The 27,680-nt window shown below is 39.1% G+C and overlaps 1 protein-coding gene across 1 annotated transcript; it reads right to left on the bottom strand.

Moving 5' to 3' along the window:
- Nucleotides 1-169: 169 nt before the first annotated feature.
- rab2a (RAB2A, member RAS oncogene family) lies at nt 170-25,612 on the bottom strand. The gene is made up of 8 exons (XM_007565105.2): nt 25,375-25,612; nt 17,893-17,964; nt 16,871-16,938; nt 13,973-14,055; nt 11,893-11,985; nt 10,951-11,062; nt 5,687-5,755; nt 170-853 (listed from the first exon to the last, which is right to left on the bottom strand). The coding sequence occupies exons 1-8, from the start codon at nt 25,418-25,420 to the stop codon at nt 758-760; spliced, it is 639 nt and encodes a 212-aa protein (XP_007565167.1). The 5' UTR covers nt 25,421-25,612; the 3' UTR covers nt 170-757.
- Between the last annotated feature and the right edge of the window lie 2,068 nt (nt 25,613-27,680).

Raw genomic sequence — 27,680 nt, 5'->3', positions numbered from 1 at the left:
AGCTGACAAAGAGGACACAAAGACTGCAGGACTACAAAGTAATATGACAAAGATAATGAGGGGAAAGCATGGACAAAAATGACATGATTTGCATCTTTCTTTTTCTCTTTTTTTATACAAATAATACAGAGCGACTCGAACGCCTCCCACACATCACAAACCAACATCCTGGAATATTTGTGTTGTCCCTATACTCACAGGCATAGCATGAAATCTGACTCAGCATGCAGAAACATGTCCTGCCATCATGTCTTGCTTTTAAAAATGCGTAAGGATGTGTGTATAGACACAACATGGTGCCTGTTTTTTTTTTTCCTTTTCTTTTTCCTGACTGCTCAGTTCTAACAAAGTCAGCTCAAAGCAGCCAATGGCAGCTCTTCATCAGTTTCAGTTCCTGCAATATACCAACATCCACGTGAATCGAGAGGAAAATTATGAATTAAATGGCTGCCATAGGTTCGTGTTTTTACTCGAATGCCTAAAATCGTTTGTATCCAACCAAAAAAAGTAGAAAATGTCTGAAATGAATGTGTAAATCTGCAGGTGAAGCTGACTCTGTCCTCATACAAGGATGCTTAAGACACTCAGGATGCACAAATGGATGGATGGATGAAGCGGTAGAGAGAGAGAAGTTAAACTGTTAGTGGGCCTGGACAGTTCTGTAGAAACGCAACGGAGGGTTGGAGAGGGCGAGGAGGAGGAAGAAAAGGAGGAGGAGGAAGGGCTAGGGCTGGAGGACGCGGTGTGTTGTGGGACTTCAGCAGCAGCCGCCTCCGGCATGTTGGCCTCCCTGGCTACTGGACAGTGTGGAGTTGGTGGTGGGATGCTGGGGTCCAATCTTAATACCATTAGCCTGTGTGGAGAGAGAGAAACACAGGGGAAAATAAAAATTAAAACATGTACAAACAGTTCCTTGATAAAATAAGGAAGTAAGGAATATTTGTGACGTAGAGGACATTTTCTGAAACTGATATGAGCTCAAACTTTGATGGGGAAAAAAAAAAGTAATTTGATGAAAAAAATGCGCTTTAAAACTTTGATGTAAGCTTATTAAGCCGTTTCCCACTGAAGGCTGAACCTCCCACCAGAGCTCAAGTCTTCTGCAGCCTCCAACATGTTTTCTTCCAGCGGTGTTCTGTATTCAGCTCCATGTTCATGTTCCCATTAACTTTGACCAGATTCCCTTTTCCCAGCTGAAGGAAAGGATCCCTGCATATCATTTCACACCGACAGATGTATTACATTTCTTTATGCAAATTACTTTTTGTCAAATCTTGAAAAAAAACAAACAAAAAACACAAATAGTGATTCGATAATAACACAGTACGGGTATTTTTTTTTAAACATTACAGGATGTAAAACCAATAGCTAAAAATTTAGCAGTTTATGTGAATGGACAAACTCTCAGTGTCAAATAATCTGGACAAGTCTCCATTAGCTGGAGTTTGTCTTAAACTTGGGTGAAAAGGGAGATTGGCAACTTTTAGGTCAAGGACGCATCAAATTCAGCCTTTTCTCACCAATTCACTGATGTGTGATAATCTATAGTTGACGGGATTAAAGTGTCTTGAAAATGGTGCAGAATCAGATTCAGTCACCCACATTTATTTACTCATAAACACAACCATACAGCACATTAGGGCTCAAACAATTAATTGGATTAATCGTGATTAATCAATTATTAAAGTAATCGTCAACTAATTTATCAGATTCATCATTAACTGGAGGATGCACATTGAAAAGGTAATTTGGTGGAAAAAAGAAACCAGTAATCAAGCCAAAACTGTAGAAAATATATACATATAAAAACATACATTTTGCACTTTTGTCTGTAAATATGTTTTGGCCAAAACTCCTCAAGTGGTGTAGTTTTAGCTCAGTAGTAAAGGAATTACATTGTATAGCAGTTTAAGCAATAAAATGTTTATTTTTTTGTAATTAGAAAAGGAATTAAATAGTTTATTTGCATCTTTTAATGCATTTATAATATTGCATAAAAAGGCTCAAGCTGTTAATTGAAAAATTTGTAGAATGTGCCATTTTTTAAATCCAATTAATCAATTAACTGTCAGAATCGATTACTAAAAATAACTAAGTCTTACAAGGCACACAGAGTTAAGTTAAATAGTTCCAGAAACACTAGATTTCAAATAAAGTTTAGTCTTATTTGGGCAGAAGCTGAACTTATATAAAAGCTCCCATTGCATTTACTCTTCACTGGCAACTTAGGGGGGGAAAAAAAAAAAGAAAAAAAAAAGCAATCTCACAATGTGTTAACCATGACGAGGGAATACGTTAATTGAAAGCACAGACATAAACGTGCAATCACATTCACTGACTACAATCGAAAGACGTTTGAATAACCGCTTCATATGGCTTTCAAGGTGAGATTAACGGCACACAGGGCCTGCGGGGTTTTCTATTAGATCACATCATAGAGGGAGCAACAGGTGCTGCTGCGCTGCACAAAGGCAGAGGAAACACCAGCAGCAGCACTCAAGGACAACAGGATAAAAAAGAACAGCACAAATAAAAGAGGAGTAACTGAGAAGGAGGCAGGCAGGTGGGTGGTAGGGAGACACTTTCATCTCTCTGAGCTGTAGTGCTCACTTTCCCTCTGCGTTTCATCAGCTCTCTCTCTCTTGTCCTTTCTCTCTCTCTCCCCCCTGTGTGGCTGTAGCCTCGCTCGCTCTCTCCCTCCGTCTGTATATATTTATCTCTCCCTCCCAGTGCAACTCTCCTCCTACACTCAGTAGCAGTGGTGCCTCTGGGAAACACTGTATGCCTTTAAATCACATTTATTGAGCTAAGGCCATGTGTGTGTTTTCTCGTAGCGGCTGCCAACATTTCTGGTGGGGCTTCCCTTTCTCTCTCTCTCTCTCTCTCTCGAAGCTCAGTCAGCTGATGTGGTTTGGCCGGCCGGCCGGCCTCCGTCTGACTGTTACTAATAACGAAAACGCTGAGCGGCTCGCCCCAGCACTCTCTGCCCAACACCTGCGTTCGCTGGCTGAGGGGGCCGAATACGGTCCGAAACACGTGGAAGCAGTCAATGGACTCACACGGGTCTATTTATTACCAACGATAGCTACCACGTGTTAGCTGTTGCAGACTGGAAGGCCTACAGACAGAAGATTTCAAAGCTGTAAAAATGGGTGTACCACAAGGTTCCGATTTGGGGCCACTGATGTTGCATTTGTAATATCAACAATCTGCCTAAAAGCTGTAAAGACGTTCAGTGTCAAATCTATGCAGATGACGCTGTCGTAACATAAATAATGTGATTGTAAAGACTCAACATGACAGCAGGTGGTGGAGCTCTAGAGCAGATAAAAGATGGGAGTAATTATAAGACTTTTATTGCTAAAGTTTAAGCTTAGGGGTGGCAATCAATATTATAATCTGAATATTCAATACAATTTTAGCAATTTTATGTTTCATTTCAACCTGATGCTGTGGAGCTGTCAAAGTTGAAGGATTACGATCCAGAGCGACCGCAAAGTGTCTCACAATCAAACATGTAGTCGGTGTTTGTACTACTGTTCCTGATCAGAGTAAATTAAAAAAAAGTACATGACTTCAAATATTTAGTCGCTGTTTGAGATTCCCAATGTAACATTAAAGCTCATAAGAAAAACCATAAACTACGAAAAGCTCTAAGGGTTTTGGAGAGGCAGTGAATGGAAACATTGTGAAATCAAGAAAAAGAAAAAAGGTGTGATATTTTGAGCGTTGTTGTTTTATTTATAAAATAAATCGACTTTTAAATGTGTTAATGGACGTGTTCCAGAAGTAGTTGGAAACCGACCAGTGGCCGTGACAATGGAGATTGTAATGCAAAATATCTATTTAACTTTTAGCATTTAGAAAGAGATATTAGATTTAGATTTATTCAGCACCAGTAATGGAAAAATGAACAGATTTCAGACAATTTTCAGCAGCTAAATTTCTACACTGGCAATTAAAAATTAAATGAAAAAAAAAAAGGCTCTTTCAGGGCATTGTTTGGCATTTAACCGGCCCTTAATCATCCTCACTATAAAGAACCCTAGGTAAAGTTTAAACTCAGATATTCAGATATTAAACTCTCTATTTTTAAATGACTCTTTATGACTCATATCTTTTTTTTTCTTACACAAAATTTTGCAGACATGGAAAATGATTCCTTCATTTTTCAGACATAAGAACCGGGTTTTAAGTTCTCTCTCTATGATTAAGTAAATTCTGCATTTATGTTCCGGGTCCATATGTGCACAAGCGCCATCATAATTTATGTAACCAGATAACATAGGGACAGAAACTATACTGTGTACTTAACAGGTTGCAGAGACTGACATCTCGATGACTAATTAGCAAACCGAGAGTGTAAGCACTTATGTGAAAATTTTAATAAATCACGCAGTGATTTAAAAAAGGACTGAAGGGGAGCGTGGCGGTGAATTCTTTCCTTCTTTATAAACACCTGACAACAATCAGAAAAGATTTAAGGTAACGGCAACGAAAGAAGTGGTGCGACGTGAGTCAGTCGTCCACTCTTTGCTGAAGGGGTGTGCAAAAGCAGAGACCGTACAGGCAGCATGCAACAAAGCTTTACAGTGATGCACCACAAGGGCAAAAGGCCGGGTCTATACATTGGCGCTTTTGGGAAGTTCCGTTTTAGAAACAGCCGCAGATGTTCTGCTTTTAACGGCGACATCTACAAAAGGCTGTAAGCAGACATCTTTAATGCCTGAAAACCGAAAACAACAACGGGTAACGCACAACGATAACAGGCTAAGGCTGAAAGAATGGAAAGAATGAAGAAGTGGGGAGTTTAGGCTTACCAGCAAAGCACAGCAGAGATATATATAAATATATATATATGTTCCTGAACAACTGCTTTCTCACAGTCAAAAGGCGAATAAAAAAAATAAAAAATGAACTGCGCTCTCAGCTGAGGTGAGAGTGGATTGTCTATATGACCTCCTTTCTGATCAAGGGGTCCTGCTGTCGTCAGCACTTTCGTTCCATAGTGGAGCATTAATTATTGGCTGTAAGCAGATGCAAGTCGGACATATATTGCACACCCTTAATTTGTCCAACTCGCAGTTCGCTCTCGGTCCGACCATCTTCATGTGGAAGTAATCGGATTAACATTTCAGCTCAATGACTGGCTGCACAACTAAACTTTTCTGCTTCCTTTGCTGTTCCATAGATAGAAATTTGGCTGACAGTGACTGGGCTGACAGGCAGCTTACAGGCTGACTGGCTGAGTGAGTGTTTGTTTTCTTGCTGAATGACCGAGACCTTGTGGGACGTGAGGAATTTATGAGCTGGCAATATGCCAAGAGAGCGAAAAAGAGAGAGAGAGAGAGGAAGAGAAAGAGAGAGAGAGACTAAGGAGTGAAGAGTGGAAGTGGAAAATAGAGCAGAGGAAAGGAGGAACACAGGGAGTTTTGCTTGGCTGGAGTCAAAGGAAGGAGAGCGTTTTCTTCCCCCCTCCTTTCCACCTCTTTTTTTTTTTGAGGCTAGAGGGAGCGTGGCAAACCACACACACAGCTGGAAATCCACGCTCAAGAGAAAAAGGGAACAGAACAAAGACTGGAAAAGAGAGGAAGAAAGGCCCTGAAAAAAAGAGGACAAGAACCCAGAAGCTTAAAAAAAAAAAGAAGAAAAGAAAGAAAAACAGAGGGGTTTTAGTGTGCTTTACCTCGTTGTTGATATCAAACACGCCCTCCTGGATCTTCTCATAGATCTCCTTGGCTGTGTTGATGAAAGCCTGAGATGGAGACAGGAAGAGAGACAGATGAAGCGGAGAGATTTGATTCATATTTGCGCGCAGAAATAAGCCCGCACAGCTCTTTGGGAATTTTCTTTTTAAACATGGTTGCCTTACAAAATTATTTGCTGGGCGTTTCAGTAGCTAGCAAGCGGGTGTTAATTTCACCATTCTTGACTTCTGATTTGTGCCAGGTTTTTGTTTTTTATTATCTTTACAGTAAAGCCACCCTTTTACAACGGAATGTGTAAACTGCTTTGCTGAACATTTCATCCGGGTGTGGCAACTGTCCGTAAAGTAATGCAGACTTCCTGGTTAGCTGCAGAACATTCACGAGCTATGCATGTGGAAAAACACACCCTGCAGACAACAATAAACCTCAACCGGTGTTGTGAGAGCACATGCATGTGTTGTTGATGTTTGTGTATGTGCGTGCGTGCGCTCTGAGCCTTTTCATTTGCACTCATCAGATTACAGAAAACTTTTCATAAGGCCACAAAATGACTGGCATTGTTTTCCTCAGATAATAGCTTCAAAAACGAGAAGAGTGGGAAAACTTTTTGGATAAAAAAAAAATAAATAAAAATAACAGAAATACCTGCATCCTTCTAAAGTCCAGTAAAATACAGTCGCAAGAAACTCAAATGGGAAAAATGTGATTTTAATAAAGGACAGATCCACAACTTTTCTAGAAACTATTAAAAAAAAAGAGATAAAACAATCATGCTTAGTATGCAGTGAAGCAACAAATGGTTGTGCTAGCTTAGTAAGAAGACCGAAGGTAAGTAGAAACAGATGCGGGTCATTTCGCACTTCCGCCGTTTTGTAGCCTTCTAGCTCTGGTCAATTCGCACCAAAGCTGTTCCAGGTAAACAGTCCCAGTCACCGGACATTTTCTACTGATCCTGCCTCAATCTGTGTTCTCCTTGGAGATGTGCTGCACCCAGTTATACAATTAAAATGTTAAACTAACCTCCTATAATTGGTTGATAGCCTACTGTAAAAAAGAAAATTTAGTTTTATGAATCCGATAAGTGTCATCTACAAGTGGGGTGTCACTCTGAGGTTTTTGGTTTGAACAGGAGTCATAATCAACCTTGTGTCATAATCACAAGTTCAGTAAAAAAAATTACTATTAAGAATCACAAATCTAGAAAATAAATAAAAAAAAACATCTGCAAAGGTTTAAATACTTGGAAACAGAAGAATTAGCAAAGGAGGCAAATTAATCTGGAGTCATAAAAACACCAACAACTGCTGCAATTACATCTAGTTGGTTTAATGGACTCCAATTAGTTCCCATTATTGAAATAGGCTAATTTGTCCTTAATGTGGATGCAAGTCTTTTACAAGGCACGCGAGAAAAAGTCTTGTTGAGCAAGTACACTGCATTAAAAACAAAAACAAACTTTAAAGTCAGCAAAACCAAGCAGATCATCAAGGAATTATTTTATTTCACCATCTTTGAAAGTCTTTTGGAGGCTCTGAGCGTGAAGACACGTGCTGTCACGCCTATAAAGTACATCTATAACTTTATATGTGCCACCATTTTGTAGGGTCTTTTACTGCGTCTGGATGGATAATGGTACTTTTTTCCTAAGACATCAGTGTCTTTCCTCCTATGCTTTTACTTTCCATACTTAACCATGACAACCTGAGGGGGAAGGCTGTGCCTCCATGTGGTCAAATGACTAGCTGAATTATTCAAAACGCAGGTTGGACTGCTGTCAGCTATAGCCACTTCAAGCACACAGCATGCAGAGGTGAGTACATCTTCATGTGTATAGACAGAAAATATGAATAGCATGGCAGGAGGTTACGTAATGCCAGTATTAATATTAATAATAATTACCAGCTGAGGCAATTTCATAGCAGTGGTAGATGTGTGCGGTTTACATGCAGAGTTGTCAAGCAATTATTTTATAAGTCCCACAAATATGTGGCAGTGAACATATTAGCTTTGGAGATATTTACTAAAAGAAACAAATCTTTCATATGTCAACGCTAGCTGGGCTTCTGCCAAAAACAAACAGTTGCGTTGTGTAAAATGTGTTCTCAAAGGAGACAGAATACAGCTAATCAGAAGACGGGGACTTTTTAAAACACTCGTCTGTTTCATCTCGTGCTTATGAAGGATGTTTGTAAGGATTTTACCAGCACAAGACGTCAATTCAGTTTTAAAGTATAGCATTTCTTAATGGATGCTATTCAAGCGTCTCCAAGGCTCTTAGAAGTTTAGGTATTATGAAGGAGGATCTTGTTAGAGAATACAGTTGGGCATTTGTGTAGATCAGGAGTAAAAATCGAGCATGGATTAGCACAGAATCCGTCTTTCTTTTCCACACACACACATACACACACACACACACACACACACACACACACACACACACACACACACACACACACACACACACACACACACACACACACACACACACACACACACACACACACACACACACAGTTACAAACAACTCAGAGGATCAAAGTTGATTCAATAAAGTGGAATTAAAGATCCCAGAGAGACTGCCCTATGACTACAGGTATCGATGCTTCTGTCTCCAGGGGAAGTATCTTATGAGTTACGATTGGAGGATTTCAACTGGAGAGCAATAACTGGGATAAACTACCTGAGCGACTTCAGCTGCGATCCCACACTATGAGGCTTGGAGACTGTTTCACTGAGCACATATGTAACATGCAAAACCAAAAAAAAAAAACTGTGCTGAGAAACGAAAAATGTGTTCTGAACTCCTCTCTGGCACCTGTCAAAAATAGACTGAGCCCAAGGGTGCTCTCTACTCCGTGATGTCCTGCTCCCTCCTGCGCTCCTTCCTTCCCTCCTCACATCACTACACCTCTTGTTCCTTCGTATCTCTCTACCGTGGAATGATGGCGAGGTGAGACGAGGGTTAAACTAAGAACTAAGAAAATACTCTACAGAAGAAATAAGCACAGGAGAAGAGAGAAATGAAGAGCGAGAGGGGAAGTGGGCAGTGGTTGGTGAGAGGATTTTTATGAAGGATTTAGGAGAGGGCAGGGAGATGAGACGATGAAAGCATGCTCGCAGGATCTCTTCGTCTGTCTCTAAAGACCATCCCATCAACCCCAGTGTCCACCCACAGACCCTGACGACAAACTCTGCACACTGATTGGCTGCTGGATGTCGCTGAGGAAAGGTGGGGTGGAAGTTATGAATATGTATGAACTTTAACTGGTTGATATACTGCTGGAAAATAGGAGGAGAGATGATGGGGGAAGGAAGGAAGGAGGAAGAAATGAATGGAAGAGGGTAGGAAGACATAAATGAGGAAAGGACGGAAGCTGCGCCGGAGGTGGGGAGGGGACGGGAGAGGGGGATGGCAAAAAAAAAGAAAAAGAAAAAGCGATGACGAGTGGGAAGGGGGAGGTGAAGTAGGAGAGGTAAAGAGCAAATGATGGACGTCGAGGGATGAGGAGGGATGGAGCGAGAAGAGATGAAGGGAAGGGAGGAGAGGAGAGGCATCAGGAGGATTCAGAGGACACTAATGAGACAAATTAATCATACCACACACACGCACACACACACACACACGCAAACCCTTCCCCCCAAATCTTAACCCCAGAAGAGCGCAGCTCAACAGTGTTGTGGGTGTGAGCGTTTGTATGATATAGACTGGTCAAGAGAAGGTTGGAGAGGGATGGGGGGAAAAAAAAATCTAAGTAAAAACAAAGAGAAAGTGTGTGTGTGTGTGTGTGTGTGTGTGTGTGTGTGTGTGTGTGTGTGTTGTGCCTCTGGGTGGCATGCTGTGCTGTGTAGGATGGGATTAGTTATGTGATTGGATAAGTGAGAAGGGGGTCCCAGAGGAGCAGGCCTCGCATTCACTGCAACACCACCAGGGGTGTGTCTGTATGCAGGGCGGAGCCGTGCATTCAGCGTGCTAACCGCAGTTCAAAACGTTAACGTGATCCATGCAGGGTTAGGCTCCATCACTGTCACCCACCCTTCTGCAGCTCTAAAACATGGACTTCGACTAAATGTGCAACAATCAAATGGCAGATCAACCCTAAAAAGGACAGAACATTAAATGCAACGAATCGTCGCACCTAAAACTTATTTTTACCAAACTCATTTGAGGTAGAGATGCACCAATCAATCAGCCAGAGATATAATCTGCCAATTTCACCTTGATCAGTGGTTGGGAGATCTAAATCTCCCCTCCTGCCCCCCTGTTTATTAAACACAGGAAAACTAATAGCGACTTCTATTTTTGTCTATAATTCAGTCAAAATAATGTACTTCGGTACACTTTTCAGTATAACACACATTGGAGAAAGAATAAGGTAACATGGTATGCTTTAATGGATGAATAGGGATAAATGATCATCAAAATCCAAATTGGAATCTGAAAATAAAGTATCTGAATCCATAATCAAACCATGTATATTAAAATGCGTTTGACAAGCCATTATTTGCTCCAAATAGTTTTTATAGTTCAATGGAGAGAAGATGTTTTCATCCAGATGGTTAAAGGAGCATTTAGGGATTTCAGATTTGCCTTATTTCTGTGACCTGGTTATATATCTACCTAGTAGAAGCACAACCAAAGGGCACAGTCAAAACAGCCTACCTCTGGGACCATGCTACTTTTTTCAAATACTGTCTCAACGATTGTCTAAAAACGAGAATATATGCAAAAACTAAAACAATGGGTAATTTGACTCGATTAGACATTTCAGAAAACATAACCCTTAATGTGCTAATACCCAGTAGTTAATGTCACGCCAACAGTTTTCCATCCCCAACCAAACCAACCACAAGAGGGTTTGATGACCGATTAAAAAAAATATATATTTTTAAAAAATCAGAGCCATTTTTACAGATTTACTCCAAGTCTTCAGAGAAATCCTTCAATAAGTGCTCTCTGCTGCAAACAAACAGAGCTCTAATTCCAGCTACAGATGTCAACAGGCAGCACCAACAACTGTGAAAGAACAGATAATGGCTGTGAAATTGTGGTGTGGCCTGAGATTTATTTGTCTGCAGGGAAAAGGGCTGTTTGGCATTAGCGTTGACCTGTATGGAGCGGCGTATATTTCACGATGACAGGTGGTGTTTAAAGCCGTTCCGAACTCAGGTTCAGGTAAGCTGGTAACCTTAATCCAGTCATTACAGCGGCCATCACCAATTGCTAGTGAGCGTGTGTAATTACCTCCTCTACATTAGAGGCAGTCTTGGCTGAGGTCTCCATAAATATGAGGCCGTGTTCTCTGGCGAAAGCTTCACCTTCCTCTTTTTTCACCTCTCTCCTCGACTCAAGATCGCTGCAAAAACAAGCAAACAACGAATTCAGGTAAAAATCATCCTAAAATAGCTAATTTTTTTTTAAAGCTATATTTACCCCTAAAATTTCTACCATGAACAAATTACTCATTCGCCTAGAAATTCTCAAAATTTTGTCATGCTGCAACCACACGGAGCGCAATTTACTTACTAAGCAGTGCATATTGTGAAGTGGACAGCAAACGAGATATTTTTTTTGGTTTGTTTGTTTTACAAATAAAAATCTGAAAGGTGTGGTGTGCATTTGTATTCATTTGGACATTTCTTTACACTGAGGTGGTGCTGATAAAGTGCTCTCAGACTTTTGATTTAAAAACAACTTTCTTACAGTTGTGTGCTTTGTTTTTAGCTGACTGATATCGCAATGCAAGCTTAATGATGAAAATAATGGATATTTTCCACTTAGAGCATCATGAAACCTCCAGAAAAGTCAACAACTTTACCAGTTTATGTCTAGAGCAAAAGTGAAATCTCACATTCAAATTTTCCTGGCAGCTCTCTTGATTTAACCTCACCTCACATAGTGTTAAATCAAAAATACTGGAGTATAGAGAGAAAAAAAAATACAGCAAAAATACAATTGAATGCCAAACCTCAGAGTTTGCTTTAAGACATTGAACCTTCTTACTGTGCACATTTTAGTCTAGACACACCTGTAAGAGGAGAGTGCTTGGCCAAAAGAATACGAAGTCAATCCTTTTCACAATAGAATATTTTCAAGCGTTGGTGATTGCTGCCACACATTGCTGATGGTCCAGCCTTAAGTAGGCCAGCATGTACTCTTCAGTGTGGAAGAAAGGAACAACTCTACCTCTTGTTGCCAATGAGCATGATGACCATATTGGAGTTGGAATGTTGGCGGGCGTCCTCTAACCAGGTCGTCAAGTGGTTGAAGGTGTCCCTTCTGTTGAGCAAGCACAGATTTTTTGGTTTATCTCTGACTGCACTGTGAAACTGGAAACATAACAGATCAACAATCTGTTGTTGCATATATATATATACACACACACACACGCACGCACACACACACACAGACCCCAATTTAAGAAGTGACAGATATTACTTTCTCTTGAAAACTGTTAGGCGATGTATCACTTCCTCTTTTATTGCTTGAAACATTTAAGAGAAAGAAAAGGCTCATCTTGTCGTCATCTGATGGCTTAAATAGAAACATTTAAACTGTCTTCTGTCTAATTTGACATCGGGTTCCCCTTAGAAACTACTGCTTCGATGTTTCTGATACCAGGTATATGTGAACAGTTATGCAGGAAGTTTATTGCATTAGACCATTATTGCATTGCACCAGAACATGCATCAGCAGTTGTTCCTTCCTATTCGAAGGCTTTTACATGTTCTGCACGGTGCAAACAAAAAACAGGAAATTAAAGACAAGAGCTTGATGTGCAGCGAAGATTGTTCTTAAGGATCTTTTTTTGTTTTTAAAAACCGTAAAAATAATAAAAAAAAAAACAGTAAAAGGAGTTTTTTTTTTAGATTATGTATTTTTGTTGACATGATCTTTGACCTCTAGATGTTCTTTAGCTGCATTTAGAGAGGCTACAACAGAACATTATAAAACAAATTAAACCTTCACATCTTTTCATAGTACTACTTTTTAAGATAGCTTTTTGTTCATTTTTGAGGTTTTATCCATTTTCTACGTGTCCTGGAAAATAATCCACTAATTGTTTCATCTCAGTTGAAAGAGCAACACTTGAACATTAAACATTCTTTGAAAAATTCCTAAGAATGTGGATTTACCAGCAGATTCAGAGAACCAACCTGTTCTGGTGGCGTTAAGACTGAACTGCAGATTGTCACATAATGTTCCTCAGGGCTGCATTCTTTACCTTGTCCTTTTCATAAATAGGATGTCCGGGGGGCACAGTTTTAACGAGTGAAATTATGTTATTTTCTCCTTTCACTTTGCATATAATATTTAGCTACATGAATCTATATTAAAAAAAAAAAACGGATATGTTATGGACTGATGTCGATTAAATTTAGGCTGATTGTGTTAAAACAGACCTGAACTAGACCTGTATGGCTTGTGAAATTGCTTGAGATGGCATTTGTCATGAATTGGGTCAACAAAAAAAATACCTGGTTTCATTAAACTAAATAGAGATTATATCCAAGAAAAAAAGTCTGGGTTGGCTCTTAAACCATTAATACTGAAAAGGAAAGGTAGAAAAAGGAGTAATATTCAGTTTATTTATATTGAAAAAAAATTTCCATCATTTGTATTTAGAGTTTCAAATAAAATAGCTCAATACACCAAGTAGCCATCAAATTTATATGTTCTCCACTATTGAAAAAGGCACAATTTTTATCCATCTTTAATCATTTGTTTTTCACTTCAAGTCCAAAATGGGTTTATCTCAAACTAATGGCAAAAGCCCACGTTGCCGACAGGATAGAGAGGCAGCGAAAACAAGAGGCCGGGATCATAACATTGCTCAACAGAAAGTCGTATGACTCATTTCATGCATTTAGATAAGGTGCTGTAGATGTTCACCAAACATAAAGTTGAGCAGTAGCAGCCAGTTCAGACATGTTTGCAATAGCAGCAGGGTGGAGAGAACTCGATGGTATAACAAATTGAGTACAAGTAGAAGGCTGTAGGAGAAAAAAAAAAAAAGATTTCAGGAAGGAAGAAAGGTATCTGTGTTGCCACGCTTGCAGTCACGTTTTTTTTTTTTTTTACTACTGAGATGCAGGCTAGTGTAAGCTTATCTGAACATGCATTTCATTCCTTTTTCATGCATCACAGAAAAAGGCTATTATTTAAAGCTGACTTCCAGTATATAGGTCTTGTGCTGAGAGATGGAAGAACAAGCCTTTTCAGTGTTCCTTAATGCATCCTAATTGTGCATGATTGGCTGGGTTACCTTGTGATGTCATAGACTAGCAGTGCTCCGGCTGCTCCTCTGTAGTAAGACCTGGTGATGGACCGGAACGACTCCTGGCCGGCCTGCACACACATACGAACATGTTAGCTAACCAGATAGAAAATAAAACACTAAACGCCGAAAACACCCGCATTTGCTAATGTTCTGCTTTGTTGACTGGGCTGAAAACGCGTCTCTGATTAATCACATTTAACTTAATGGCGAAATTTGTTTGGGACTCCCTGCGTAAAGTCCAGCTCCAGGTTTTCAGGCACTGAGGAAGACAGAGCGGAGCCTGTAACTGGATACAATGGAGATCTGTCTTTCACTCTCCATACACCCGTCACGGAGTCACTACTTTCTCTCTGCGAGCACGTAGAACCTTCCAGTTTCTCAATTTATGCTAAACAAAGGAGGTCACATAGCGCAGGCTGCAGCGCTGAAGAGTTTCGGATCAGACGTGTAGCCATCATGTCATTCTTGACAGCCCATCCTGCTCAGAGTCACCTTGTACTTTCACTTCCTCTTCCATTATTCCCCTCTCATTGTTTCACCTCTCCTTTGTCTTCCTGCTGTCCCTCATCTTTTCTATGAATCTTCCCTCTTTCCATCCCTCTTGTCACTATCCAGCATTCTTACTAGCTATCCACCCACCCCCCATTCCAAAGTCTATTCATTCTTTGGCTCCGTTCAGTTGTACATTAACAATGTTGTCTGTGTTCGTCCGGGCCACGGAGGAAAACAAAACGGCACTCTATCCCAGCAGCTGCGAGTCCTGCTCTGCTCTGACCTCATCTGAAAAGCCAGACAGACACACAGGCAGCAACACCAAGTCAATGAATCATTCAGCAAGTCAGAGCACCAGGCAGCTAGTTTTGTCTCCCAGAAACACAGGGAGGTTGAGGGGGGGAGGAGGGATTTGGAGTCGGTCACCTAACCAGCTAGCAAGAAAGCGATGAAAATGCTCGGCTTTCGAACAAAACGTCAAACTAGCTGGTTGATGAAGAGTCGGTAAGTTATTCAGAGGGCAGTCAACCAGCCTGTGATGCCATTAGTGAATAAATGATAAATAAGAGTGTAAGAGAGGGAACACTGTGTCTGTCTGCCATCTGGCCAACAGGCTTTTGTGCAGAAACACACACACACTTATTCATATGGCAAGTGCAGCCCACACAATCATCCAAATGGCTTCTGTGTTCGCGTTCTGGTGACGGTGTATGATTGCAGAAGGCGAGCCTGGCCGGGTTTCAGTTCGGCCTTCACTGCTCCGTACCTGGATGGGCCAGGTGAACAGTAGTCGTTGTCTAGCGAGAACCAAACATGCAGGACTGAGACACCAGAGGAGCTGGGACAGACACATTGCAGGCCTTTTCGCTCTGGTCGTGTCACTGTTGATTTTTTTTTATTTTGTTTTAAATGGAGTTCTAACTCCACCTGCTGGTCGACTGTTTTACTGCACGTAAAAAAAGCACTTTCTTTTTAAGGCACTTTTCTTTTTGTACTTTTTATGATACACTGCCCCTACATGCCTTGGCTCAGAACAGCTCAGGAAGCTTTAAAGAGGTGCTTACAGCAGTCAGGAAGACATTAACCCCTTAGCTCCTTCACAGTTAACATTTTTCTCATGAATGGGCGAGGGGGGTGACAACTAAAACGGAAAACCTGCAAATCACAGCAGCCCTTAGTATTCACCATTATCCTACAGAGTAGTATTAATATTCACACTGGTGTTTTAAATTAGAACTATCCAACCCTACTTCCTCTTAAGTGAAAACATCAAATTAAAGAGTATTTAGTGGCTAAAAGCCTTAGCTTGTACAATGTGTTAGCATGTTATGGCTTAACACCACATTCTGAATTTTATTTCTCTCTTAACTCGTAAATCTCGAGGAAAGCAGTTTGAGTCCAGTACTTATTAAGAAAAAAATCAATACAAATGTATAGACTGTCAAAAAGGTTCAGAATGACCGCAGCACGTGTGACCACTGGACACATTAGCTTCCTGGAGGTTTTAGCTAGCAGGGTACAGTAACAAATACACTGGCAGGACTTTGTCATCTTCGGAAGTTGCCAACCAAAGTTATGTGGCTTTAAACTGGATTCAGGACCAACAACAAAACAGGAAGCGAAAACCAGCAGCATTATACGTTATATTTTCAACCAAAACATTAAAGCAAAACTCACTGAGGTCACCTGGTGACTTGAATCTACTAAATTCCAAACAGGTCACTGCAATATATGTGGAAAGAGGGCCCAAAAGCTAAACAGTTTCAAAAGCAGTGAGGTGTTTAAATTGAAGTCAGATGAAGCCCAGAGATGTAAGAAGCCATTTGAAATTGGATTGAAATTGTATTTTCTATGGTATGTCTGCAGCTTCAAGGTAGAGCTAAACCTTCAGTAGATTACAAACATTTTAATGGAGTTCAGCAAAGCTTCTCCATTTGGCCCTTTGTTTCGCTCAGTCTCTTTCTATAAAGAGATATGCTGAAGGTGGAAATGTTGGCAGTCTGCTGGAAATCGCAGAATTAAACTAAATTCTATAGAAATACACATTACTACAGAGCTTTTCATAATGCTAGCTATGCTAACTGCTATTTATGACACTGGATGAAGATACAAAAAATTATTTACAAAGAAACTCATAGGATCAAAGCCAGACACTGTCAGCTAGAAGTAACAATATTACATATAATTCTTTACTATTCAAAAGTTATAAAATATATATTCATCTACAAACAGAAGCCTGAAGGAAGACATTACCATCATATTTAACACCTAATTTAAGAGATTTTTAAAGCAGCCTTGCAGCTTACTATTATATCTGCACACTGCTTTAGAGCAGCCTTTATGTGAAGCAACAACAAGTGGAAATGGAACCGCAGCCAATAGATTATTTACCGTATCCCAGATTTGCAATTTGATCTGTTTGCCATCTATAGTGATCATCCTTGCGCCGAACTCCACACCTAAACGGATAAAAAAAAACAGAGGAATAAGAACTGAGCACGCTCTGATAAAGACTTGTTTAAAACCTTCTGATTAATTAATCAACTGCATGCATTTATAAATTATTTAAAAGGTTTATACATGATCAACACAGAAAGACTAAAAAAAGTTCATGTGTCATATGGAACAAATGGAGAAGACAGAAAAAAACTAATTCTGACACAAATGACTAAAAGTGCTTTTTCTGCATATAGTGAAGCAGAACTCTCGCTGTTCATGCACATATACCCGACACATCTAAATACTTTTCTTCAGATGTCAGATAAAGTAAAACGTCTTTATTCAGAATGGTTTGAACTGCTTTTATTCAAACGTTGTCCTTTTCATGCCACACCCAATTCATGCTAAATAAATAAATAATGGGACCGACCCAGCCCAGAACTGATCATACGAAAAATCTATTTGCATGGGAGGGGCAGACTTTTTATGAAAACGGAGCCGTGGTTCCCGGGCTTATGTCAAAGCTGTGGTGTTTCTGATATGCATTACGCACAATGTGAAGCACTGAAGCATGCTTTTTAATGCAGATATAACTGAGATCAGCAATGAGTTGACAAGAAATAGGTTTAATCAACAATTTCTCAAATAGATATGCATACAGATGTTTTCAAAATAGGGAATTCACTTAAGGCTGTTTGCTTAATAACACAGGTACAAATCAAATAAGTTGTTGGAGATTTAAATTTAAACAAATTGAATATTCAAAATTATGTTTGGGATGTTATTCTTACAAAATAGATTTGATATTACATTTTAAAAAGTATTTGTAAGTTTCACAGTGTGATGGATAAATAATCTCTTTTTTTTTTTAGTGTAGCACAAAATGTTACTTCTGGCAAAGTGCCTGAGTTTGTGTGTGTAATTAGTGTTCAATACTTCATCACTTAAATGAATACACGCTTGTCTTTTCTTACCAATGGTGAGGTCGTGAACCGGCTGAAACCGCTTGTCTGTGAACTGTAGTAATAGACATGACTTTCCCACACCTACCAAAGGAAAAAAGGGGAGAGACATACATGAAAAGAAGGCATTTCAACAAGACCGAGCACATCAGTGTTTGTGGGCGACTTAAATACAGGCTTACAAATAAAATCCATGCATATTTAACAAGAGAACAAAGTTCAGATGAACTCAGCAGGGAGCTTATGCAGCTCCCTGCTACTGTTAACTGTTTACGTTGAGTGACCAGCTGGCTCCTTCCTACGTGTGATACCACTGGTTTTTTTTCCCCTAGTTGAAAGGGCACTAATGAATCTGCAGTGATAAACACCTTGCTACTCATGATTTCAGCTCCGAATGTTGCTTAAATACTTGAATGACAGTAAAAAAAAAAAAAAAAAAAAAAAAAAAACTATCAATAAATGCCCATGTCAGGTCATTTATTCAATATGGTAAACTGTAGCGTTACAGATGTTAAACAGAAGTTGCAAACTGAGGCCTTTGAAGAAATTCTGATCCTGGTCAGTCGCTTTCAAAGACAGTATATTTTTTTTCTTCGACATACAACATCCCAAACAACTAAAAAGTAGTTATTCTTAAGACATTTCCATACAACATCTTGATAGCCGATATGCTGTGTGTAAGTTTAAAAGTTGATTTGTTTCAGCTTTTCAACCCAAGTTTTAATAAAAAAATTGTCACGTTTTGGCCTATATAACCATTGAAAAAACATCAAGTTCACAGTATTAATACTGACAGCCACTCACAGCCCTCGCGGGTAAGACCATAAACTGATTGCTGAACAAGCTGGCTGTTCAGAGTGTCATAGCGTAGCATTTAAATAATGGAAAATTAAGTGGAAGGACAAAAATGAGGAGGAAAAACCATGTACACAGGCAAAACAGATAATGAGAAATTTGAGAGTGAACCAAATTCAACTTCAGAAGGTGGACTTCAGGGTACTGAACTGAACTGACCCACGTTAGTTCTCACTACTTGCATCACCATTTTCCCAAGGTATATAAATCTTAGACACTACGATTTATATTATGGATGGGCTCAAAAGAATAATAAAGTCAATTCAACTCTGCAATTGTATTATTAGCATACAGAGATTTAGTACACAACTCCTGATATTCAAAATATCAGCATCCGAGAAAGGCCTTACGAATGCTATATCGCGTGCACTCGTTTTGGGTTCACGACTACAATTAAATATACTAACCAGCTCTACTAGAAAACAAGCATTATCTAAATTAAAAAGTGCAGAAGTGAAAAGATACCAAAAAAAAGGTGTGGATGAAGTGCTAATGAGATTGAAAAAGAGAGACACACAAGAAGGTGACAAAGCAACATGATGCGCCTCCTCTGTGGTTTCCAAGGATCGACGTTGCCAGGCAGTGGCGTTGCTAGGCAGGGACAGGGTGATGACAACGATAACCGACAGAGGGACCTAAATGAGGAGGCTTTGGTAAAAGTATAGTAATCATACCATCATCAGCTCTATCACACTTATATGGGGAGGTCTGTGGCTATTTGCACCCTTTCCTAGTAATGCTAAAATTATGGCAACAGAGAACTTTATTCTAAATTGTGCAACGTCTTACCATGTTGTCACCATCCACAATGCTTATCAAACTATCCCAGCGCCGTTTCTGGCCAGGCAGCAACAACTTTGATGCCTATGCTGCAGAAAGTAAGGGCAAACTGTCTATAGCAGCCTGCAATCAAAGCCTGTCGGGCTACAACGGTGAAAGTGGTCACAATCACAGCAGCAATTAGTGGGAAACTAGGTAATGTTGCTATAAAAGCACCTTCATCGGGTACCAAGCTGTGGCAATGACACCTCATCACAGCTTACGGTGAAGATACTTTTAACTGTACCCACACAAACAAGAAAAATCTGAGAAAACACAGATAGAAAGGAAGGAGCAGTTTGGAAATTATATACTGGATCTTTACTGAGGTTTTTAGCTTAAAACAAGTACTATTACAACTGGACATATAGGAGGTAAGTCAAGAGCAGGTGAGGGAGGATTTGTTTACCCAATAAGAATGACAAGACATGGCCTGGTATCAAGGTATGTAAAGATTTTTTTTAAAGTTAAAAGTTTTTAAAACTGTGAGAATGTTCTTGTGGTTTTCAGGGAACATGTCCACAAAATGTCAGGAGAACACTTTGTGTGTTAAAGCAGGTTAGCCCACAGGCACAGCTGGGAAATCGTAGCTAAACATCTGGAGATAAATACAAGATCAATAGAAAGGACTGAATTTTAAATAACTCTTAGAGATTCAGGGGGAAATAATCTGCTGTAAGCCGGTAATTTTAAAACAAACTGCAGGAAAATGAGCCTGTTATTTTTTTATGGTAATCCAGTATTTCATTATTGTAGAAGAACTGACATCTGATCAGATTTTTTCCCTTGTTCAAATGGGGGTTGATCAAAAGCAAAACTAAACTCAGGAGTTTTGAACATGGCGTTCGCAATGTTTTGATTGGCTGCTCTTCGAGTGAGCCCGCCCTCAGCTCCTGAGGAGAACTTGTTATGTCCTCTGGTCAAGGAGCAAACTGGTGGTGGGATAGGAATGGATTTTTTTTAGTGCGTAGACCAAAGTCTGGGCAGTGGAAACACAAAGAACTGGTGCTTAGTAAAGCCTAGCAATAGTTAAGCGCTGGAATCGGCATCGTGGAGAAGATCCTGAAGAGAATCTTTGGTTTTAAGAGTCTCCATCAACCGATGGCAAAATATCACATAGCATGTATGTGGCAAAGTGAAGTAAACCACAAATTCATTCTTCACTCAGGGACACCGCTAACATGTTTTTCCAGTTTCTGAAACAGACTTTAACTGTAGTCATAGCAACTAGTTCTTTATGACCAATATCCTTACAAGCTGTCCAAACGCATAGAGTAAAATTTAGACACAATTACTCTATTTGTGGGTATTCGCAAACTGAGACGTTTATAACTTACATAAAAGATGTCCCATTTAGAAGAAATTACACTACAGACACTAGAGTTTTTAGCTGAAATAAAATGCTTATATTCAGCAGATGTAACATTTCAGTGCCATCCAATATGAATGTTAGAAGGCTAATTTGTGTTAAACACAAAGTGCAGCAGTGGCTGACTGATGTCATACACAAAAGAAAATGAAAGAAGCTGGATGATTAATAGGAGTATTATTAATCATCCAGTTTATTTCAGATAAACTAACTGAGCTGCAGCCCGACAACAAGAGGAATTTTAAATTAATTTACAGAACACACGATATTTGATGAGGCCCCACAGCTTGACGGGTAAAAACAACAAGCTTTGATTTTCTATTAAATGAAAAAGGTGCATCAAAAGTGGATGCATTTGGCTGGATGTGTCAGTTTTCAACCGACCTATGTGCTGCTGCTGCTCTGCTAAGTAACCTGAAGCTTAGCAAGGTCAGCAGACTGCATCCCAATCCCTGCTGAGGAGTCCAGCACGGCGTCAGGCCACATAACCCGTCCTCACGTTTGAGCGTGAACCGAAGACGTCCCTCAGCACGTTTGAAACACCAAATTGGTTCTTAAAACAAAAACGACTCGGGAGATTACCGGGGTCTGATTCTAGTTTTAAACGAGGGATTTACTCTCAACTGTCATATTCTCTGATTAAATTATCCTAAATTCCTCCTGATTTACAGGCCGGCCCATTAGAGACCGCAGTGCAAGTCAAATCACATGACAGCTGTGAACCACAGGGATGACTCAGTTAAAATTCCACTTCTTGACAGTGAGCTACTTCCCTTTGGAATATGACATCTTGCTAAACGGAGCTTAAAAATAGTCCTGAACGACATTACAAGTCACACAGAAACATTTCCCCTACTTGGATGCATCTCCTTCCAATTTATACATTATTTAGTTTAGGTGATATTTTCTTATGAAAACAGTTTCAGCAAAAGATTGGCTATGAGTAGTCCTGCACATTCTTATCTAAGAAAGAAGTACTGTTAGGTTATAGAAACCTAATCCTAGCCACATGTACAGTTAGGCTCAAAATCATTCAGGTGTAATGTAATCTTAATTTTTCAAACATTTCTAAATGGCACGATTAGAGTCCTGAACTGAATTTGATGAGAAATCTGTGAAGAAAGGCAAAGATTAGGGTGATGGCAAAGAGAGTTTCCATTGTAAAAGATCTGGAGGTCATAAGAAGTAATAAATCCAGAGGAAACCTGCAAAAGCAGTAAGAACGTACTGCTTATCAAAAGTGCTTAATGAGTGAATGGTGGGGAATTCTTGTAAAGTCAAATTTAAAACATACAATGGTAGAAATTAAAGTGTTGCTGGAGATGCTTAAAAAAATCCTTGTGATCAGATGCCAGAGAAAGCGAGTTTTCTTAGAATAGAATAATGCAACACCATCCCTCCCCCACCTGTTGCTGCCCAATGCTGGTCCAAAGAAGCTGTTTTACTTTCCACTTATTAACCAGCAAGACAAATTCAGTTTTTTTTTGTTTTGGGAATATTTTTGGTTGCGTAAAAACCCTGACAGTCAGGATGTGGAAACCGAAGGGTCTATAATTGTTACTGAGGTGAGGACCTTTGTGCCAATAACGTCTCTGGAAAGCCTGGCCTGAAAACCCGCAGCCATCCCACTTGGAACAGAATGCCTGTTTTTCCCTCTATAAGAGTTCAATCTATAATTATTTACTTCTGGATGTCCTCGTCGCTGCCTTATGTAACGGAGCAAAGTCTCTCGGCCACGCTGGATAGAGGCCCAACTTGTGTGTGATACACTAGGAACGGTATTTCTCCTCGTGCAGCTTGTTTGATGTTAACTACCAAACAAGAACAACAAGAGGAGGAAAAAGTGCTGTGAGGAAGGTTGCTAAATGCCTGTATGCACCACAAACCCAGGACAAAATGATGCTCCTTCCTGGCAGTGCTGATTAATAGATTTTACATTTTAGAAAATGTCTAAGGAAGTTGCTTCCTGTGTTTAAAAAAAAGAAGACTGACTGGCAGCGAGTCTTGCTCGTTCTCCTAATGACAGCTGCATATCAGAAAGAACTGGATGAATGAAGTGGTGGAATTTGGTCAGCATTTCTAACTGATCCTGTTGGACAACATATGACACACAGTTTGTCTCACTGATGGCATGGGGCCGGTTAAGGCGAGACTGTAGCCTGAGGGACACCGAGGGAGTGACTGGAGACTTTGGCAGCTTTCTGTATTTCAGTGATCATTTAAATTTAACACAAAGTGATTTTTTTTCCCATCACAGACAGAAACACTCCACTCGCACATCTCTGATCTCTGTGGAGATGACGGGTGAAACAGAGAGTGTTAACTAATTTGTAAACTGGCAAGATAAAACCCCACTGCGTTTTTATAAAATATAAACATTACGATGTAAAACAAATTGCGACAGCTGAGAATATTTCTAGAAAAATCAAAATATTCAAGTTAGGAGATTAGATCACTTTATTTAGTCACTGCAGGTAAATACATCTCACCTTGTTGGTATTATTAGCAAATAAATTTCATTTTTATTAAATAGCTGAAAATAAAAACAGCTCTACTGTTAAATCAAATGTTCTAAACAAATAATAAAAGCTAGGCTCTTGCTGTCCATTAATGAACTCTATTTTTAAGTGGTATGACTGCTGATCTCTTTATTCCTATTCACTATAATCAGGCACCGGGAGCTTTGTCTGTTTGGAAAATCAGAATACACACAGCAAGCCAGTTGGCAACTGGCATATCTCTTAAACAGCCATTTGCAAATTTACAAGCAGGACAGATATTTAAACTATTTAATAAGGTAATATTAGTGTGTCATATTTGCATTACTCCATAAAGAGCAAGATTTCAAAGAGTTTAACATTCAAAGAGTTTAGAAATGTTACCTTTTGTGGTTTTCTATGCTTTTGAAGTCTAACCATCAAAATCAAGATAAAAGTGTTATCTGCAACTCTACTAATCAATGTTAAATGATTTCAGCTGTTGCAAGAATACTTTTTGTTGTTGTCCTTTTCTTTGAAATGCAGCTCGTACTATCCATTTTTGTTTTAGCTTTGTCAGTTAATGTCATTTAACATTTTTAAACCAAGGCTGTCATACTGTGAGAATCTCATACTAACCTATTTAGATCTTCAACATTGTTTCGTGTTGGGATATGTTTTTTTTTTCTTCTTTTTTTAAAATAAGTGTTTACCAATTAAACCAATAAAACGCCACATGCAGGGAGCATGAAACTATTATTATTAGACAGTTCTGACCATCTCAATCACAGAAAGCCATAATGGGCTGTTAGCTAGTTAAAAATGCAAACTTGGCTCTCAAGAAACACTGTCAAAAAGAGTATAGACTAGAAACAGGAAAGCAAAATAACATTTGGGCTTTTTTATTTCGATAAATTGCTCTTTTCATAAAAGAAAACCTGTTTCTGAAGATAAAACTCGGCAGCGAAAATATATCTTGGTCTGACAAACATGTAGTCAAGATGGGACCTTGGCAACAACTCACTGAAGCATTTATTACTAGAAATGACAAGAGCCAGCACAGCATGATGCTGTTTTGCAATAATCTTCAAGTAAACACGGTGTCCATCACCAGTCATCTAACTGGATGAAATTACAGCAGGGCCCTTTACATGTTTATAACTTATTTCAGTGTAGTTAAATTTTATTACTTTAATTTGACGCTGAAGTGGAAAAAGTACATGCTGAGCTGTCTAAAGTAAATCGTACTTTGAAGCTGCTACCAAACCAGTCAGTTTTCCCAACACCGTCTCATCTCTAAGGTACTGCAACATTTAACTTACGCAGCTAACTCAACAGCCCCCACCATTAGTAAACAGATGATGGGATTGTCTTCATAATTACGGGGTAACTAATTAGGATGAGCCACAACTTGAACAGTCTCGCAAAACAGAATCATCTTTTAATGAGAAAAACGAAGCTTCAATCATGAACAGAAATGTGATCAAAAACTAGAAGTGTCTCTACGCCATTTCAGTGGGTTTAGCTTTAGGCCTATGTGTCAATGCTAATTTTAACTGTTACCGGTGGTAAATGTAGAACAAAAATATACACTACAGTTTTTTTCTCGTCTGTTTTGAGATCCAATATGATGACAATTTGCTGTCGTGACAGCTGTTGCTGAACATTTACTAAAAGCTAAGCAGTTAGCGGGTATGCTAACACCCCCACCCTCGACGCAAACGGACAAAAGGCCAAACATCTGCCGGTGTAAACAACCACAACGGCACAGTGATGATGGGGAAAGCATGTGTTTACTTATCCGTCACTGTCAGTGTGTTTTTGATACATTCTGATATGTCAATAAGAGAGAATGAGAGCTGTCATACCACCCCTTGGGTCTCTGCTTTTACCACGTCATTGGACTATCCAACACTGCGGAAACACATCGCTAACTGGTAGCTAGGTGCTAACTGAGTGCTAACTGCAGCTTACCCGTGTCTCCGATGATGATGTATTTGAAGAGATACGCATACGCCATGGCCCCTGGTTGTGGCAGTCAGTTGTCTGAACCGTTACACCTTCGTAAAACCGAGCGAGAGCCGTGTGAAAAGAGAGGCTGATAGCTTGTTAGCCTGTTTTTTTCTGTATCGGTGCTCAGGAAGGAACAATAAACAGCCAGAGCCTCGGCTCAACGTCACACGGTCCGCCCTCGCCACGCTACAAAATGATATGTTCAAGGTATCCTCGGAAACGTCACGATGTGTTTCAATGCATCCTACAAAGTTGATATTCAAGAATCAGACAACATTCAACAATTCATCTCTTCTTATTCTGCTTAAATATATACACCAGAATTCTGAATTTTGTGTTATTGTCTAAAGTAAAGTTTAACTGTTGTTATAAAATAGTAAATAGATTTGTAAAACAGTGAAGCCTCTTTGGCACCATTTACGGGTTGCTATGGTAACTAAATCAAGAAAAAATTGTTTCAATGCATTTTTTCTCCTTCTAAATAATATTTTCTCTTGTGTCACAGACGTTTCTGTTCTATTTTGAGAGCCACTCAGTCCATGTCCAAAACATTTTATATGAATGTGAATATAAGAGAGAATACTCAGTTTAACTGTTTATTATGACTTTCCCCACTTTGTTTACAGTCGTGCAAAAAAATTTAATGTCCTGCTCCGTTACATTTCATGACAGCATAAGATAAGGATTATTGAGCATATTTTGGTTTGTTGTTTGTTGTGTCAAACCTTCTGAAAACGTTCTGGAAACACCCCTGGAACTAAACCTTATTTGCATCTGAAAGGTTTGAGATTTGTGTGATGGAAAGTTTAATCCCAAAATTAAAACATAGTGAAATGTAAAAACATAGAGAAACCAAAGCAAAACCAGGCCTTTTCGAATTTACAATTCAAAGTTTTTGGAGATCTCCAGCTCTTTAACACCCTTAAATGAAAATTCTGCCAAACTATTTTTTGTGGGAAAAGCTTCAACAGATAAAGGTTGACCCCCACTATGGTAGCCTACCATTTTTCTGAGCTCCCTAAAACATATTAAATAATGATTTAGTGAAATACAAACTCATGTATATATTGGAATTAACTGATTTTTCAATCAGGTTCTAGTATAATTTTGTAAATAAAGACCTCTTTTCATAGTTTTTATCATGTGAATGCTTCCTGAATTTTTCCAGATTGTTGTGTCAGGGCTAGATGAGCGAAATATTGAAAACTGAAGCCTTGGGGGTCAATCAAAACCCATTCAAATTACTTATGAATTATGTACTTCTCCTATGGCAGCCTACACATCGGACAGGAAGAAAGCAGAAGAAAGAGGGAAACAAGAAAAAGAAGTGTGTTTTTCAAACAAACTTGTTTGCATAATTTTACAATTAAATAAATACTTTATGCTCTTTGTATTTAAAAGAAATATTGATTTACATCTAATTCCACTTGATGGCAGCATGGAGCAACTGTGCCTTCATGATCCATGCAAAAATTTACAGCCCTTTCATGAGCAGACCGCTTTATAGACATAAGAAAGAAGGTCAGATTTGTAACACATTTTTAGTGTGTCTTTAGTCTACTGCAATATACTTATTTTAGGTTATTTTCCACATCTTAAGTTCAAAGATTTCTATGTGCTCATGGTACCGTTTACAGGTCAGGCTCAATCTACACTTTTCATACAATGAGCAGGAAAAAAAATGCAATCTAACAAAAATAATAGAAATTACTCAAAGTCTTTCTAAAAACATATGTTTTTTTTTTTCTTTTACTGGTAAACTGGTAAAAGGTATAGATAAATCTTTATTCCTTTCAAATCACTGTGTTGTATCAAGATATGTGGAGAAAGAGGCAGAAAGGGGTGGCAGCTGGTCAGACGCTACACACCATAATCAGACCAAAAGCTCCATGGTTACTCTTCTGCTGGCTACAAAATTTAATTAATTCCACATCGGACTGAATTTTTCCTGCTGAAGTAGAGCATCGCTCATCAGGGGATTCGGTCTCTTTTTTTAAATTTATCATTAAAACCCACTGATTAAACCCTTTATAACAGACATTGTCTGTCATGAGGATTTTTTTTTTTACATCTGTGTGCCAAGTGTGCACAAATATTACATGAAAGAAAGAACAGCGAGAAATCAAAATACTTATTTTACTTGTGTTTTTTGTTTTTGTATGTACATATCAGATCTGTTTTCTTATCTTATTTTTATTATATTTTTGTCTTACTGTAGATTACATACAAATACCGAATTGAGTCTTGAAAAGTAGTTTGAATTCTTT

This window comes from Poecilia formosa, unplaced genomic scaffold, assembly GCF_000485575.1.
Source record: "Poecilia formosa unplaced genomic scaffold, Poecilia_formosa-5.1.2 Scaffold172, whole genome shotgun sequence".
NCBI lineage: Eukaryota > Metazoa > Chordata > Actinopteri > Cyprinodontiformes > Poeciliidae > Poecilia > Poecilia formosa.
This window is presented reverse-complemented; position numbering and strand designations above follow the sequence as displayed.